The 18,682-nt window shown below is 33.3% G+C and overlaps 1 protein-coding gene across 3 annotated transcripts in view; it reads left to right on the plus strand.

Moving 5' to 3' along the window:
- The window catches only part of LOC145259121 (nucleolar protein 4-like), a 1,685,616-nt gene that overhangs the window by 1,229,676 nt on the left and 437,258 nt on the right, over positions 1 to 18,682 (plus strand). For all 3 annotated transcript variants that reach the window (XM_080116807.1, XM_080116798.1, XM_080116813.1), the window contains one exon: positions 12,256 to 12,355. In XM_080116807.1, coding sequence (XP_079972933.1) covers positions 12,256 to 12,355 — 100 coding nt within the window. The remainder of the gene's footprint in view (positions 1 to 12,255; positions 12,356 to 18,682) is intronic.

Here is an 18,682-nt window from a genome sequence, read left to right on the forward strand (position 1 = left end):
TTCAAAGATTCGAGTTTTATTTCGTATTCTACATAAAAAAATTGGTGTATACTTAGTTTCTGTGCCCTGTAAGTCAGTATTATTAGAAATAGTGATGTTAACTAGTATGTTACTCTAATTTACTTGCCCCCTGTCACTTTGTCAGACCAAACAGGTTCATTTTCTAGGTATGTAGATTTAAGTGTTGAATAACGATAGTGAATTGTATATGACTTATTTAAAAATGTTTTCTCTTCGTACTAACTGCTGTATTGGATATTCAATTATTTGACTTACTGCTGTGTTGAATATTCAATTTTTTGACTTACTGCTGTGTTGGATATTCATTTTTTTTTACTTACTGCTGTATTGGATATTCAGTTTTTTGTACGTACTGCTGTATTGGATATTCCAGTTTTTGACTTACTGCTGTATTAGATATTCGATTTTTTTACTTACTGCTGTATTGGATATTCATTTTTTTTACTTACTGCTGTATTGGATATTCATTTTTTTTTACTTACTGCTGTATTGGATATTCAATTTTATTTACTTACTGTTGTATTGGATATTCAATTTTATTTACTTACTGTTGTATTGGATATTCAATTTTATTTACTTACTGTTGTATTGGATATTCAATTTTTTGTACGTACTGCTGTATTGGATATTCAATCTTTTGACTTACTGCTGTATTGGGTATTCAATTTTTTGACTTACTGTTGTATTGAATATTCAATTTTTTTACTTACTGCTGTATTGGATATTCAAACTTTTGACTTACTGCTGTATTGGATATTCAATTTTAGACTTACTGTTGTATTGAATATTCAATTTTTTGACTTACTGCTGTATTGAATATTCAATTTTTTGACTTACTGCTGTATTGGCTATTCAATTTTTTTACTTACTGCTGTATTGGATATTCAATTTTATTTACGGCCCAGTAGACATTTTTATTGTGTGGCATTGTATAGTACCCACCTCATTTGTTCGACTGTCTGATCCAAAATATTTGACCATTTGTGTGCGGAAGGTTCTTTTACTGAATCTTATTTGTTGGTGTTGATTTACTATGATAAGTTTTGGGTTCGTTAACTTTAGTAAATATTGATCTTTGCTTAGAATTGTAGCTTGTCGTGGGTTATGGATTATGGGTTATTTTCAGAAACCCATAGCTCTAGCATTTCTGGGCGGATTGAACATCGTAAACACTCTCTCATTTTCAAAAAAATATATTAAAATATAAGGATAAAAACTTTAATAATTGAAATGTAAGACTTATTTAGATTTATTAAAGAAAAACTGATCCATTTTACCGCAAATGCAATATTTTGACTTCACGTTGTTTACTACGTATGCCCCCTGACTTTGTATTAACGGGCACCGATTCCCCTAAATTCTCGTGTTAATTATCGGTGGTCCTCTGGTAAAATGCTAGCCTACGAAGTTAAGGAGGTCCTTGTGCCTTGGTTCGATTAATTAGCACTGATGATAGCGTAAGCATAAAACACCAATACCTTTAGGTATAAAATAATTGACACTGTTTATTTAAAAAAAATATTTGAGAGAGAAAGTATAAGCTAAAATCTTGGGACTCATTTGAAGTTTTTAATAAAAGACAAATAGTATTTTAAAATGTATTTTATTATCAAAATGTGCAAGTAATACCACTTGATGGCGTCTACAAAAAAAAAACCGTAGATTTTTTTTGTTTTCAAATGTGCATGCGAATTTTTATTTAATTATAAATATTACATTAGTCAAATTCTTGCTGATATTTTCCGTACACTATCAAAGGCCTCTGCGTTTCGGTGTATATATGTGGTATTGTGTCCAGACAAAAGTGCACACAGAATAGTCTTTCCGCTCCAGTTATTGACTTTGGTACAAGGAAAGCGAGATGATGGTCTGCAATATTCTTAAACGAAATCTGAAAAAAAAAACACAAAAATAAAAGTAAATAAACGTAATGCGTAGAGTTTAAAAGTAAAAATGTTTCCCATGATTCAAAAAGCATAAGAAAATATTGAATTTCCATGAAAAAAATACAAATATTTTTTCATTATTTTTATAATGTCCTGCTATAAACCTTCACATAACTATTGCTGTACGCTGTGCGTAATATATATATATATATATATATATATATATATATATATATATATATATGTTGGTGTATATGTGTATGTGTGTATATATATATGTGTGTATGTGTGTATATATATGTATGTGTGTATATATTTTTTTAAATTCAATTTTCACCCCAAACAAGGCACAGTGCCACTTTGAAGCAGGGGGCTACTATTAGGGACTTAATTAGCGGGGTCATTATGAAGGGAGATGAGTAGAAAGATGTTTGTTAACATTACACTTGAACTTCTGCATATCATTGCAGTTGGGAAAGCAGAATCCCGGAAGGGAGTTCCAAAGACCCGCAGTTCTGGGGAAGAAACTATTGGAGTAAAAGGCTTTCTTGCACCTAGGGATCTCTACTGTAAAGGGATGAGACTTAGTAGCTTGTCGGTTTTGTCGGGGGTAGTTACGTCGGGGAGGTACAAGTGTTTGCAGTTCGTCAGAGCATTCACCATTAAAGTATTTGTAGAACAGGCAGAGGGATGCAACATCTCGTCGATGGGACAGAGGCTGAAGCCTAGATGACAGTTCAGGACCTATCAGGTTGGCGACTCTCTTTTGAACCCTGTCCAGGAGCGAGAGCCAAGCAGCAGATACCAGCCCATATGTGACAACAGTACTCCATACATGGGCGAATGGTTTCCTTATAGAGGTATAGGATACTGTCAGGCGTAAGTAGTTTTCTAGCACGGTAGAAGGAGCCAACCTTCCTTGCAGCAGCCTTGTCAATGCTCTCAATGTATCTATTCCAGTTCATATTCCCTGTAAACGTTAGGCCGAGGAGTTCAAAAGAAGTACTTTCAGGCAATGTGTTCTTGGCCATTGCTACTGGTGGTAGAGAAGGTTTCTTGTAGTTATTGAAGGAAACAAGCTTAGTCTTAGCAGCATTGAATGTGACCAACCATTTTTGTCCCCATTCCACTACGGATTGGAGGTCATCCTCTAGTGTTTCTGCCATTTCCTTAGATATGTGTTCATTTGTTTTCCCCTCATATCTGTTATAGAGAGTGGTGTCATCGGCAAATATACCCATCTCCGAAACAATTTTATCAGGAAGGTCATTTATGAATATCAGGAATAATAGAGGTCCAAGGATAGACCCCTGAGGTACTCCCGCATTTATGTCATATTGTTTGGATGTACGACCGTCGAGGACAACTTTGATTTTTCTATTACTTAAGAAGGATTTAATTACATTATGAATTCTTCCAGTGATACCATATGATCTAATTTTCCTTAGAAGACCATCGTGCCATACCCTGTCAAAAGCCTTAGATATATCAAGGGCCACCGCTCTACCCTCCCCTGTCTTGTCCAATGAACGGTATATACGTTCAGAAACTACAGTTAAGATATCTGCTGTTGAACGGGCTTGCCTGAATCCACATTGTTTGCGATATATATATATATATATATGTGTGTATGTGTATATATATAAATGTGTGTGTATAAATATATGTACATGTATCTGTGTGTATATATATATGTGTCTGTGTATATATATATATATATATGTGTCTGTGTGTATATATGTGTCTGTGTAAATATATATGTGTGTGTGTCCGTGTGTATATATATGTGTGTGTCTGTGTATATATATATATGTCTGTGTGTATATATATATGTGTGTGTGTCTGTGTATATATATATGTGTGTGTCTGTTTATATATATGTGTGTGTCTGTGTATATATATATATATATATATATATATATATATATATATATATATATATATATATATAGTGGCCTGACAAGACAACAGGAGAGACAACCAAGCAAAACAAAAAAAACGGAAGTCATCTCTGGCTTCATTAACAAGAACCTAATTCATGAGAAATACTGTGGGATTTTAAACATTTATTTTTAAATGTTTTTAATGTCTGTCAGAGTGATCTAATCATTGTATGATGACATGCGCGCATATAGTCTTGGAAGTTGTCATCCTTAAAACTATACAAAAAAAAATTATCATTCGTTAGAAAACCATTTATTAAGTAAGTCATTCAATCACCCGCAATCACTGCATATACTTGCTCTCTCGAATTCACTATAGTACCAATAATAATTTATTTTTAAGGGATCGTCAGTTGTTTACCATGAAACACTATTTCGGGGATTTAAAAACAAAACAGTATATTACATCATGGCTGCCCAGCTGTGTTGATCAAACACCACCTTCCTTAATCTTAGGAAAAACATGTTACAAATATTAGATCTAGTTTCCTATTCTTAATTACTTTATCTAACCTATTCATGTTATAAAAATGAATTTCTTACCTGTGAGATTCATCCTTTTCTAAATTCAAAATGGATATATTTTTTAATTTACTAGTGTTGTATTTATAATATAAGGATTAATCCATTTGTTGACTACTTATCACTCCCACTATGATTAGTATTTTGTATATTTACATTCTTATTTATTGAAAAATAAATATATATAAAGGTTAAAAATATTTATACATATATACATTTTTTAAATTCTTTTTTATTTTTATTTTTATTTTTATTCTATTTATTTTTTGTATAAATACATTTTATACATTACTAATAAAGTTTTGGATTTCCTTTACTAATATATTCTGGTTACTTTTAAACGATGCAAAAGCATCGGGATAACGAACAAATGCTTTATTTAATTGTTTAAATATTTTAATTTTATCCCCACCTTGTTTTATCATCCTTATTACTAAGTTAGAAACTGGTGGTATAAAATCTATTAATTTTAAAGTGACACGAGCTATTCTCAAAAACTCTTACATAATGGTTCCGTAAACCATAAAAACAGGGCAGGTACTATCTTTATGCGGTATACGCACTATTTGAAAGGGAAAAGAGTTTCTTTTATCAAATATTTTATAAAGAAAAAGTCCATCCTGAAGTTTTATATCTAAATCCAGAAATGTAGCCTGTCGTCTATGTTCACCATTTAATTCTAACTCCTTTGGATATATAAGTTGCACATGCAAAATTTCAGCTAGATCAGACAACTGGAAGTGGGTCAGGGGCATTACTTATTGCACACCATCGTATGCAAACGTAACATGGACACTCTATAAAGACGAACTAAAACAGCTACAGAGCTTCCATCAACGATACCCGAGAAATACTTCATATCAAATGGCAGTTCCAAATACAGAAGTATTAGGGAAATCAGACCTACTATACATTCAGTCGTTTGTAATGAAAAAATGTCACTAATAGGCTGGCCATATTATGCGTATGGATGATAGCCATCTATGGTGCATTGTGGGGAGGAAAATGACGTGCATCAGAACCTAAGAAAATATTTAAGAACAGAGCAAAATCTTATCTGTAACAATCAGGGCTATCTGTGTACCAGTGGGAAAAATAGCTTTACAAAGATGTAAGTGGCAGAGACTTTTTCACGAAGGCGTATAATCCTTTGAAAAAAGCCGCATACAGTATAGTGCTTACACACGATTGATTCACAAAGTTAAACAAGGTCCAACATCGAGTCCACAAATCAACACACTAACTGTGACATATGTGGAAAATTATGCCTATCTTTTGATAGAATCAAAAGCCATTTGCACAAATGTGCAAGCTTGTCTTGCACTTAAGTACTTATACTGTAAGTAAAGCAGATCGAGTGTGCCAATTCTGTGGCAAAATTTGTCGCGGTTCGGCTGATCTGAAGAGCCACATGCGAACACATACAATTCGAGGAGGGACTAAGTAGGGAGGGGACAGAACATGCAATAAAGGAGGTTGCAGCGCTTTAAAGCGGGAGGACAGTCACTAATATATGCGTGTGTGTGTGTGTGTGTGTGTGTGTGTGTGAGCGAGAAGAGGGTAGTCCAAAAGTAGATTTACAGTAATTTAATAGTCGTTTCTATATTTAATGTTATTTGCAAATTGCACCCATCTTAAAATATTTCTTTGATTTACCCGTTTCCAACCAGATTGAGAACCACCATTTTCGTTTGGAGGAAGGAATTACCTAAACCAGGTTTTTTTCTAAAGCGTTGGTTCGTGTGGAGGGGGCAAAATCTAATGGCAACCTCATCAACTCGACGTGACGCCAAACGATTTCTTCTTTAGGGTGTGTTGCAAAGAACAAGATCTATGAGCAAAAAAAACAAAAACCGGAGATAGATTAAAAGATTACATTCATGACGCGTTCACAGAATTTGATGAAAAGCGGGAGTTTAGCCACACTGACCGGTAGAATGTTCTGGAGAGATTTGCATAATGTTGCAATGTTGCAATGTCGAAGGTAGAAATTTGTTTGATGGGTTAAAGGTTTTAACAACTTTAAGTAGCCTGCAGTTCTCGCTGTTCTAGTGTTACATTTTTTAAATAAATAATCTACGTGATCTTGGCTACCATGTATATATATATATATATATATATATATATATATATATATATATACTTCCTTTTTTCTATTGGATTATAAAAAAAGCTTCTACACCTTTGTACTCTTTCGGGAATTTTCTTTGAATTGTAAGGAACGATAGTAATTATTTTTATAACTATATTTTTTATAAAAGTAGAGTTTATAAAATTATTATCTTGTGTTTTAAACTTTTTTATCCTGTTTATTTATTTAAATTCTTTCTTATGTTTCCATAATACACCCAATCAGCGGTTTTGTTTGTCTGTCTCATAGTTGTTCCGTTTCTCTGTTCTCTTGGCCGTTGTTGTTGTTTTCACTGCTTTGTTTTTTGATAATGGATTGTTCTGTTTATTTACTCGTTGTGTTTGATATGTACATTTCTTATTCAAAGGCCAGCGTTTTTCAAAGAGAAACATTTATACGAGGCATAACAAAAACTTGTAAAAATAACTCCTTGTTTTCAGCTGTTGATAGTATACCGAAAGAATTGTTGCTTGGCTATGATTTCGCCGCTGGTGTTATACATGCAAATCTTTTATGCGCATATGTATTGACACGCACACACATATATATATATATATATATATATATATATATATATATATATATATATATATATATATATATCAGAGAGAGAGAGAGAGCACTAGAGGGGTCCGCCCGGCGATATCTGATCATGGAATACGCTTAAATATATTCTTTATTCATGCAGATTTCGTAATTGTTATTACAGTGCTAATTCTCTATTGAATATTATATATATAGTACTAATTCAATAAAATAAAATATAACTGACTTATTGCCATCAGTTAGAATCGAAACCAAAACATTGGACACTCCAGCTGCGCTCCCTATCATCTGAGCTATCGACAGATTGATAAGAAAAATGCAAATTAAACCACTTGCAAGCTATAAACGAAATTGCGCATGCGCAAAAGTAATAGAAAGATGGCGGCAAGTTGAAATGAACATTTTGCATTTCATCTTGCCGCCATACTTTTGTACGCCTTATCAATCCAACCGAAGATTTTAGTTGGTGCATGATTACTATTTCCATTAGTTTAAGAGTTTATCGGTGATATATTTACACACGGACAGTCACACATACATATATCTTCTATTTTATGCGAGGTGATTGAAGCATAAAATAGTGTCGTTATTATTTCCGATAAAGTAGGTACATTTAAAATATTGAATAATAAGATAATATTAAAAACACCCACGGCATCGTTTTATGCTTCAATCGCAACACACTCATCATTATCAAACAATTTTTACAATCAGACGTGAAATACCAAACAATTTTTCTATTCTTCTCATTTGTTTGTTCAAATCAATTTACTTTATGTCTTTTACGTTTTCTTTTCGGAAATGTGACACTAGGGTCGGAAAATTTGGTTTAAAAATCAGCGTCCTGGAAGAAGAGCACTCTTACCCTGAAAGAAATGGCTGTACAGCTCTCATTGCATTTCCTGGCAAAGACATCTCAGACGATAAACTGATCCTTTTCTCCAAAAGAGAAGGCAAAGCCTGGGAGGGTGGACCTACCAGAACTGCGCAAACAGCATTACACTCTAATCAATATGTTAAAAAAAAAGAAGAAAAAAAGGCTTCCTTCAGTCTTTACAGATTATGGATACCCACTATAAGGGTGCCTGCGCGTGAGATATTTGTGGCAAGAGTTGCGCAATCACCAACCACACTTCTCCTGAGTCGACATTCTTGAATACCTGTGGCAAGTGGAGGTTCAGGACGATTGGAAACAATGCCGAGAAAAGCGGAAGACACAAACAGCGCCTAGCCAGTATCATGTAATGTACTATTTACGTGTCTACACTCTGGAACCATACGTTATATGCAGACAGTCGCAAGGAATAAAAGACAAGGAAATAATTCGGTCGGATTTATTTCCAGATCTAACGAAAAGTACTCCTAGAATGACGCCTCATCATTGATCAATGCTATTCTCGTACACCAATGTGTTTAACAAGACTCTACCGTGTTGAAAGAGTAGCACATCTATTCCTGTCTTTATCAGGAGCATGTTTTTTTAATTTCCTTCTTCCTCGCTGTGACGTAATCTCGCACATGGCTCAGTCGTTTGCATACGGCTGCTTCTGTTATACGCGCGTCGGAGCTCTGACACAGACAGGGATCAGGCCATTAGAGAAAAATAGATTCTTTGTTACCTTGGGTGGCAAGTGAATAATCCCCGGCCCCGATATAAAATTTCACGGGGGATTTTCACTTTCTTTTTATCTTTTGGATTAAAACTAGTTATAGTTCACCTAATAACTATGTTCTGCACTTTATCATGAGTGATTAATTTGTTTAAGAGTTAATCTTGTGCATATATATATATATATGTGTGTGTGTGTGTGTTTGCGTATGTGTGTTTGTGTATATATGTGTATATATATATGTGTATATATGTATATATATGTATGTATTTGTGTATATATATGTGTGTAGATATATGGGTGTATATATGTGTATATATATGTGTGTGTATATATATATGTATGTATATATGCATATATATATATATATATATATATATATATTATAGTAGTTGTATTTACGGAATTACAGTATTCGGCTATAAACCAGATATCATGTCAGCGAAGGCATCTCATTAGGAAACACTGGAATTCATTATCATCTAATTCACGTCTCTTCAATTATTAGAGATTCTATACGCGTCGGGGTCATATTATGTATTTATTAGAGATCTATTAACATTGGAATCGGTTGTTTACAAAGAGAGCATATTTGGAATGCAAAATTTGTGTTAGATTTATACAATGGTTTCCAGTTTTATTTACAAGATATTTCAAGTCTGCAGTTGTAAGAAAAAATGATATTACCAATGTTTTTCCAGAAGACATTATTTAGATAAATTTCTTTTTATTTTAAACTAGCCTGGGAGCCAGGCGTTGCCTGGGGTGTTTGGATGTGTGTGTTACGCAAAAAAAAAAATATATATTAAGCAGACAGGTTCGCACCCGTACTGCGAAGGAAGAAAAGAACGTGAAAAAAAAAACATTTTTGCCCTTGCGTCCATCGCCAAACTGGAACTGGCGAAGGTTTAAATTAAGGCTAGTCAATCGAAAAGAGAGGACGACTTTCGAAAATATCGGCGAAAAAAGTGACTCCTCTTTGAAGAAAAGTGCCCAGTTTAGGGTGAAGGAATTAATGTTTTTAGCCAATGGTTCGATATTTGTCGTCCGAAGGTCCAGCTTCAAAATGATACCGATCTCCTGTAAATTCGTCGCCCTTGTCGAAAATTTTAGGCAGACATACAAACATACATACATTTTAACAGACAGGTGATATTTATATAATAGAAGATTATTATTCTTGGAACTTCGTATCGAATTTAATCAATTTCTTATGAAAGAGTATTTAATCGAAATAGCTGAATCATCTTTATCATAGATTTAGTATTTAAGGTAAGCATCGAACGTTTCGTTACTATTTTTCACCTTGGAGATTAAATATTAACCGATGTTCGTTTGATTGTAACGTTGAGGTTACGTTCCAAATCAATCCGATAAGTTATAATTGATTAGATAGCTGAAAACCAAAACTTGGACATTAAAAAATGCATGATATTAACGTTGTCCTTCGTCATGGCTGAATTGTAAACGCACTCAACCAGCGCAAAACACATATTTTTAAAGCTTACACTGCCAACCATTACACTGCTGTTCTCATTCTGGGGTCTTATCCCCCATTCGTCTTTTGATCACAATATACTTTGATCGAATGATTTCTATCGATCCCAAGGAAATACTTCCCTAGCCACCTTTCTATCGATCTGACGTGCTCCACTAATTTTAGTAAATTAACATTAGAAAAGGATTCTTTCTTTCTTTCTTTCTTTTTTTTTGAACAGGTTAATTTCATAAGAAAAAAAAACATAATTTGCGCTTTATTTATGGAAATAATTGTTACATAAAACTGATATATGCTTTTACGAGTAAGTATTGATACTATAGTTGGAGGTTATGAGAAATTGACTGACATTGACTTTTTTGGCGTCTGCCCCCTCATATAAAAAGTGGTTGTGGTGTAATTGCTACCTATTGCTGAGAAATATTACACAAGGCTTGATGGTGAGGTAACAGAAAAATAACTCTCCTCAGGGATAAAAATAGCCAAGAACAGGCCAGTCGGTTACTTTGATAGTGGCGCTTAAATAACCCTCACCTCCGAAGACCAAACCGTATCATACCCCATTCTTATGAAACAAGGTTTGTACTTAAAAAAATAAGGTCAAGGCTGTATTCCTGGCCGGCCTGGAAACAACTGGCCAAGGAATTATCTTCAATGCCGAAAAACCGTATGTAAAAAAAGCGACGGATTAGTTAATTTGAGAGTATTTTGATCGTATTTTTGAAGATTTTTGATAGAATTTCTGTCAGGAGTAGTTTAGATTCCAGTGAATAAATACACGATGTACCGTTACCGAAATTAGGGGCAGTAGGTTGACATATGAGGACGGTCGTTATTTACTTGTATGGCTACGAATGCAAGGTAAGAAACATGGTCGGTTTTTAATATTGAGGATATCTAACTCTCAGAACGAGTGCACTCTGAACAAGATAATATTTTTTACACGCTACCCTATTTATAAGAATTTTTCCACCTTTGATCCTAAACAAAACATATGCCAATACCACTAATCCATGCCTTAAGTGTGGCCTCGCCAGCAACAAATCTTATGTTAAGATTTGTACTTCAGCAGTTAAGACGAATGAGGTATATTATAGTTCATTGGATACGCTACTGAAGTATCCCAAAATGGCTGCATACCAGACTTTATTTAATAAGTTTTCGAGTTTCGGTACTGCCAGAAAGTACACAAAACAGATTTTATTCTTACGCATGAAGCATGAAATATAGCAAGATATCTAACTATCACCAAATTTGATCATTTAATTATTTATTGTCTGTTACAAATAGTGTAAGTCTCAAAAGACCTTGAACTTGTCATTAATCCACAGCAAAAGTCTGCGGTTGTAGATTGATAGACCAATCTGCTGAAATTATTTCTAGCAGTACCATCTCAGGACGAATTGCGTAAAATTTCCTCCCAGTCTTTTCGTTCAAAGCGTTAAACATCTTTTAAAATATTTCCAAAAGGAAAATTTCACTAGGGCACAAATCTTGACAACCTTGTAAAATAACCACGGCTAAGGTGATGAAGTTCCTTTGAAATTACATCGGCGTTCAATGATCCTTGATAAAGAAAATGACCTGGGGAAATTGTTGCAATAATTGTCTTGCCGTCTCATCAAAATTCCGATACATCAGTCCGCCCAAAATGTGTTAGATAACTTTTTAACTACTCAGTATCAATGCTTTATTTTGCGTTTTTTTTTAACTTTTTTTCATTTTTCTGCACGTAAAAACTAGGGTTGTAAAGTCAGGAGATATGAGGTCCGACTCCGATTATGCCATAAAATCTTACTTTTGACTTCCATTCCTAGAATTTTAAATTATCCGAATTCAACTCCTGCTAGTAAAAGTCTTTCAATATTCAATATCTGTATTGATTCTATGCCTGCATCCCTGGCATAAGTATCAGTCAGACTACGACTTCAAGAAAATTCTGAATATCTTCAACTCTGAATCTGCAAACCTTGGTAAAACTAAACGCCACATATTTAATCCGAATTTCATTTTTATAAAAGAAAACTGAACTGATGATTAGGATATGCATGCTTAACTTCGTCATTTTAATTGAATGATTTGCTTTTTTTAATTCCAGGAAAGCGTGTCCAGTGGAGAAAGCGAAATGAGCACTGAGAGGACACCCTCCCCAATCCCAGACGAAAGCATTAGTCCCAAAATTTTGGAAAATGTTAAAGGTAAGACATTTCATCTTAAAGCTGCATGTCCGTCATTTGTATACTTTTTAAAATAATTATTTTGGTAATTAACTTGGAAATATTGGAAAATGGTTTAGGATAAGAGCAAAAGAAAAAAAAAGAAAAAAAAATTAAAAGATTTTCTTAAATAAATGTATAACATTTAAAAATTGTTTTCTGCCTATGGCAAAATGACATTCATTTTAATCGTTAATTATTACACCCACAAATGGAAGTAGATTTATCCATAAACCGATTTTCTCCATCATACATGGTTAGATATTTGGTCGGGATAAAATGCAGCCATTTTGGGATACTTCAGTAGCGTATCCAATGAACTATAAATTAGTCTACTTTTCGGTATTTTTCAAAGAGCTTCCATTCACGAAAAAAACAAGTGTGTGCTTAATGTATTTTATGCTTAATATAATTACACATATATGAAACAATAATATATATCTAGAGAGAATGAAGACGATATTTGCTCACAGGATTACTTTAAAAATAATTCATCAGATTGTCTTCGCGACTTTTCTGTCGAGTTCAGTCGATGAAGCTCCCGAATTTGATGACATCAAAACCGGCTACAGACTTTCGTAACTAATCTCGATTCTGGTTAGCTTCCATTGTAACTCGTGGCTCGTATTTGGCATAAGATAGGACACTTTACACCCAGTTTAAACAAAATAAGAAATGCTGAATCCTTTAAAATCACACTGAAATTGAATTAAAAACTCTATATTTATTCAACTTACTGAATAAAGTCAAATAGTAAATGAAAATGTTTCAAATAAAAAAAATGACTTTGCCGATATAACAAATCTGTAATCTTTGATATATTTTCCTAGAAGATAAATATAAGCTTAAAATAATATCTACTGAGCTCCCTGTTCGAATGGTCACACTCCTTGAAATAATCGCCGAAAGGAAGCTTATTATTTTTACTATAATCTTAAATATATGATTGCCTACCCTTTTCACAGCGTTTTGCTCCGTTATTTTTTTCAATGTACATGTTACAAAAACATTGACTTTTTACAGAATATTCAAAGACTGAACAATTAGTTAATTCTTTATTTTAAACTATATTTAAATATATTTAAAATTATCTATCCTGATATTTAACATAAGCGTTTACTTCTAATATAATTATGATTGATTGCATTTTTCAGAACTCTTAGATTATTTTAATAGACAACCAGCAAACGTATCTCAACAAGATATGAAGAAAAGACTTTACTGAATTCAGCTGTATAAATAGTAGTTATCGCAGTAAAAAAAAAACGTTGTGTATTACTAATACTTTTCTTGTTGCTTGATTACCAATTCAAAGTTTTCATATGTTCAACTCTTTACGGTAAATACTTTTAAACTTATCTGAAATAATACAGAGGAGATAGCTATAGTGAAACAAGATTTTTTTTACCTCTGTTTCTAATTCATGCGTATTTACTAAATGTGTACACGAACAATTTCCATGCGGATGCATGCTTAATTTAAATATTATATCATGCAAGCACTCTTAACAAAAACGAACTGGTTTACAATACCGTTAAATATGGGACGTGATGAAAAAGTATAATGCAATTACAACACCACTAAAGTCCAATAAAATCTATTGAGTGACGACGAAGATGTTTACAATATCAATACTTATGGTTATAAAAATTCTGGCTACAATTTTATGCCACTAACACAAGGAGAGAGGAACTGGGTGTGTTTGCTTTAAAGCGACGGTACAGATGAGTTTACGAAACTATAATAAATTTTGGCAAATTAGTTTTTTTAGTAAATGTATACTTTCAAAGGAAAGTGTGTACATTCATGTTTTATTGAATTCTATTCATTCTCTAATTTAAGTAAATGTTCGAAAAATAGTGAATTATTAATATCTGTTTATTATGTGATTATCTAAATGAAGTTGTGTGCTAACTGAATTTATATGTATGCATTTATATACATATTAATCGAATTATATATATATAAAGATTGTTAATTATAATTTATATAGTAATCTCTGGTAAGGATAATTATATTAATATTTCTATTCTCGTTAAGTTTTTGAAGTGTAAACATAATTTTTACATCTCGATTATATATACTCTATATGTAATGTAAGTGTATATATATACATACATATATATATATATGTGTGTATGTGTATATTCGCTTACATTACATATATGTATACACAAACAATGTATGTGTGTATATATATGGTTTGGTTGTTTTTTGTTTTACAGCATATCAACCCTTTTCAGGTTATTTAATGCTGAATCCAAAGATTTTGAAGAATTTTTTTTTTTTAATAGAATATATTTGTTGTTTTCAAGTCGGTTTCTATTCAACCCATAGTTGGCGCCCTAACAGGTACTACCACTCCGTGTCAGAGTGGAGCTGGGAGCAATGACAAAGGGTGGGTCCACTCTCCCCAAAGCCCGCAAGCTGGGGCCTCATCCCTGGATATAGTTTAAAGTAATATCCAGGACCGTGTATATATATATATATATATATATATATATATATATTAAAGCGAGATTCGTTCGATTAACATACTTTCTAATATGAAATTTCAAGCTCTTTATGTGCTGTAAGCATAACGTTCATTGCATTTAAGCAATGTTATGTCGGTAAATCTACATGAAACATAAGTACCTGCACGCATGGAAAAAATATTATGCACACGAAGACTCTTTCGTCTTCAGGTTTATTTATATACTTTGTTGCAGAACAAACACGCGTGTGAATTAGAAGCATTAAGTATACGATCTAAGACTTACTCAACAAAGCATGGGGACATAGCCTTTCCCACGAATGAGATATTTTGTTTTGAAAAGTTAAAGAACTTTATCTCATCTTCTTTTGCATCACGTTTTATGAGCTTCTTTACTTGGTCTCTGATAAGATACAAAGTGTAGTATCTTTTCTGGCGTCATTTAGTCAAAGAATAATCCTTCTAAATCTGAGGCAAATTTTTTTTTCTAATCCAGTGTCTATTTTAGGAGTTGGATTTTCTCCACATAAAAATCGAATCTTGTTTCTCACTGTGCCTTGTGTGGAATAGTAAATAAGGACTGTTAGAGAGTTGTTTGATTACACACACACACACACACACACACACACACACACACACACACACACACACACACACACACATATATATATATATATGACTAGCAAAAAACCCCGTTACACGGATAAGAGAACTGTGAACCCCCTTTCTTATGACATATTAAAAGAATGTAATCTTTGTAAGTACTATTATATGAATATATATATATATATATATATATATATATATATATATATAGTGTGTGTGTGTGTGTGCGTTTGTGTATGCATAATATATATGTATGTGTGTTTAATGTAGGTATTTAATTTATTTTAATTATTATAGTATATATATATATATATATTATATATATATATATATATATATATATATATATATATATATATATATCATGTGCGTATTCAATTATTTAAAAGGTAAGGTATTCAGCAAATTATATTTTCCAGATCAGGAACACTGGTCTTTATTAAGCAAAGAGAAGGAACTAAGATACCCATACATAGCATTTCATAAATATGTGAAACTCGCCCCGTACTTTTTTGCTCAAAATAAGTCAAACGTTCTGTCCAGTGGCCCCTTAAATCGAACAATTACTAATGGTCCTGGAAGTACTAATTATCTTATAGAAGAGAAAAAATATCGTATATTTTGCTTTACTTTCTCGAATATGCCTTGTACACTGTTATAAAAACATTGTTTTGTTAGAGTGAGTCTTTCATATTCAACAAGTATTGGCCATGTGTGTATTTTTGTTAAGAAGAGGTGTACGTTTTCGACTGAGTGGCACGTAATCGGCATATAGATTATTTGCGAAAGCTTTTGTAATATACAAATATAAATGATTCACTGTGAAAGTTAATCTTAGTTTTTACCTGACAACCACAGACACACAGATGCCTGAATAAGGAAATTCCTTCAAGTGGTCTGGAATCATGCAAAGTTCTAAAACAAGTAAAACATATTTTGGTAAACTTTATGATATACAAGCATACTAGGCATACACTTGTACGGACACCCTTATTATATAATCTCAGCATGTTATTGTCTAAAGACGGGAACATAACCTGCATTACAAGTCCTATCACGCTTCAGATCTTCCAATATAAAATGCGCGTAAATGTATTATGCTGAAGCTGAGTTAATCAACGGTTGTTTCCGAAAGACATTTTCTTATATATTTTAAACGCAAAATACATGCAAACATATTCATCATATTTGGAATCTTACTTATATTTTAAAAGTAAAATCACTATCACCAAATTGTCCCACTCTCTTTCTCTGCCTATATCTAAACGCGGATTCCATGAACAAAGCTTCTTTCATAGACTTGCCTCCCTATGGAACCTTTTTCTCCTGGCCAGCTGACTATTATATGGTCGTCTTCAAGTCCAGTGTAAACAAGCTTTTTCCGATCCATCCCATTCTAGAATCAAATTATATCCAATTCCCACTACCGATAACCACCCTGTTCTGATGACTACCCTGCACTCGTTAACCGTTATCCTCGAGCGCCTTTATGCCTTGATGAGAGGTGACTCCCCTTTTAAACTTGTTCTAATTAGCCGTAATTTGCAATGAACTAATCAAGTGACTCATCTTTTACTTGGTTCTCTCTATAATCTTTGTTTACACAAGTTTATTGTTAGACGCACCTCTTCATTTATATGCCGTTTATCACTCTCTTTTCTGCCACTACGGCTCTCCTTCTCTATTTGCTCAAAGATAATCACTTTTCCTCTCTCTTCATATATTGACGAAGAGAGACACAGAAAATGCGTAGTAACACTATTTGCCCCGAGCGGCTATGCCAGATAGATAAATAGAGAGAGAGAGGGAAAGAGAGAGAGAGAGAAAGACAAAGAGAGATAAAGACAAAGAGAGTGTTAAAATGTATTAAATCACATTTTTTTTTTCTAATGAAGTGCACAGATCGACAAAAAAAAATACATTACTAAGCTGTTAGATAATAACGCAGGTAAGAGATTACAAATTCTCTGATTGGTTTAGCAATATTATATCTTAATAGAAAAGGTGGATATCAGGAAAAAGGTAAATGGAGAGTTTCATGGTTAGTTGATTAGGGATAAAATAACCATCAGATCGTATCTTAATAGAGCCTCCTCATATCCAACCTGTAAAAGGAAATTGCGATCTTCGGAATATATAATACAAACTGCCTGCCCGTTGATATTAATTGTGAGATCAGATAGATTGATGATATGAGTATTCAGTCCAGTATCTTTTGTTTTATTTTACAAAGGAGTCACCACTTACCAAGGCCCATGTCTGATTCGAGGATAAGTGTTAATAGGTATACGGTAGTCAATGGGGCAATATAAAAGTCATCGTTAGTGTAAATTTATTAAATTGGATTATTTAAGTGGATGACTCAGATATCTAGGACTTGTTCACGTTGGACTTGAAGACGACCAGATTGTAGTCAGCTGGAAAGCAGGCAAACGGAACAGTTCTACAGGCATGCAGTTCTAAGAATAAAGCTTTGTCCATGGAATTCACGTTTGGGTGTAAACATAGATAAAAGGTGAAGGAACATATTGGTAGTGGAGGAGGGATTTTTTTCGTGAAAGTCTGGGAAGGGTGACCATAGATTGGAGCTCAGATTCTCCACAAGTCAACTTTCAAATATGAAATATGGCATACGTGGAATTCAGATAGTCCACTTGGCAATCAAGAAGTATAATATTTCTCTATATTCTGGGAAAATGGCTGGTTTAGTCGAATGCTAAATATTTTGCTCACTCGTCATGTAAGACTAATCACATACGTTCTCTCTTCTGTCACTGTCATAGCACGTATCCTTACTCGAATACTCGTGCGAAATATCTAGTGTACCTAATTTTATCCTGACGTGGAAATTCACGACACTACGTCTACCATTACACCTACCCGTGCCCACCTCTAAATATTATTACATAAAGTCCTTTTATCGAAGAAATCAGCTATGGTTTTGGAGCATTTGAGAGTACCTCTCGAGAAGTTGATCTCACTTTATTCAACTGGTTTTATGTATATATTTATCGCAGTGAGATGCATACATAGTGATTTAATATTTTGCATTTCTTTTATATATAAATAACAATTCTTGCCTATTTGCTTTTTTTTTCTTCGTCTATTTCCTATTTTCTTCTATTTCTTTGTTGTTTGTTAAATGGTATAAAGCGCTCGATCGTTTGAGACGCATTTGCGCAATTCCTTTGAAGTGCACGCTGATCATATTCGTGTGAATAGTCACA

The sequence above is a fragment of the Euprymna scolopes genome, chromosome 3, assembly GCF_053919585.1.
Source record: "Euprymna scolopes isolate OS-2025 chromosome 3, ASM5391958v1, whole genome shotgun sequence".
In the NCBI taxonomy this organism is placed as follows: Eukaryota; Metazoa; Mollusca; class Cephalopoda; order Sepiida; family Sepiolidae; genus Euprymna; species Euprymna scolopes.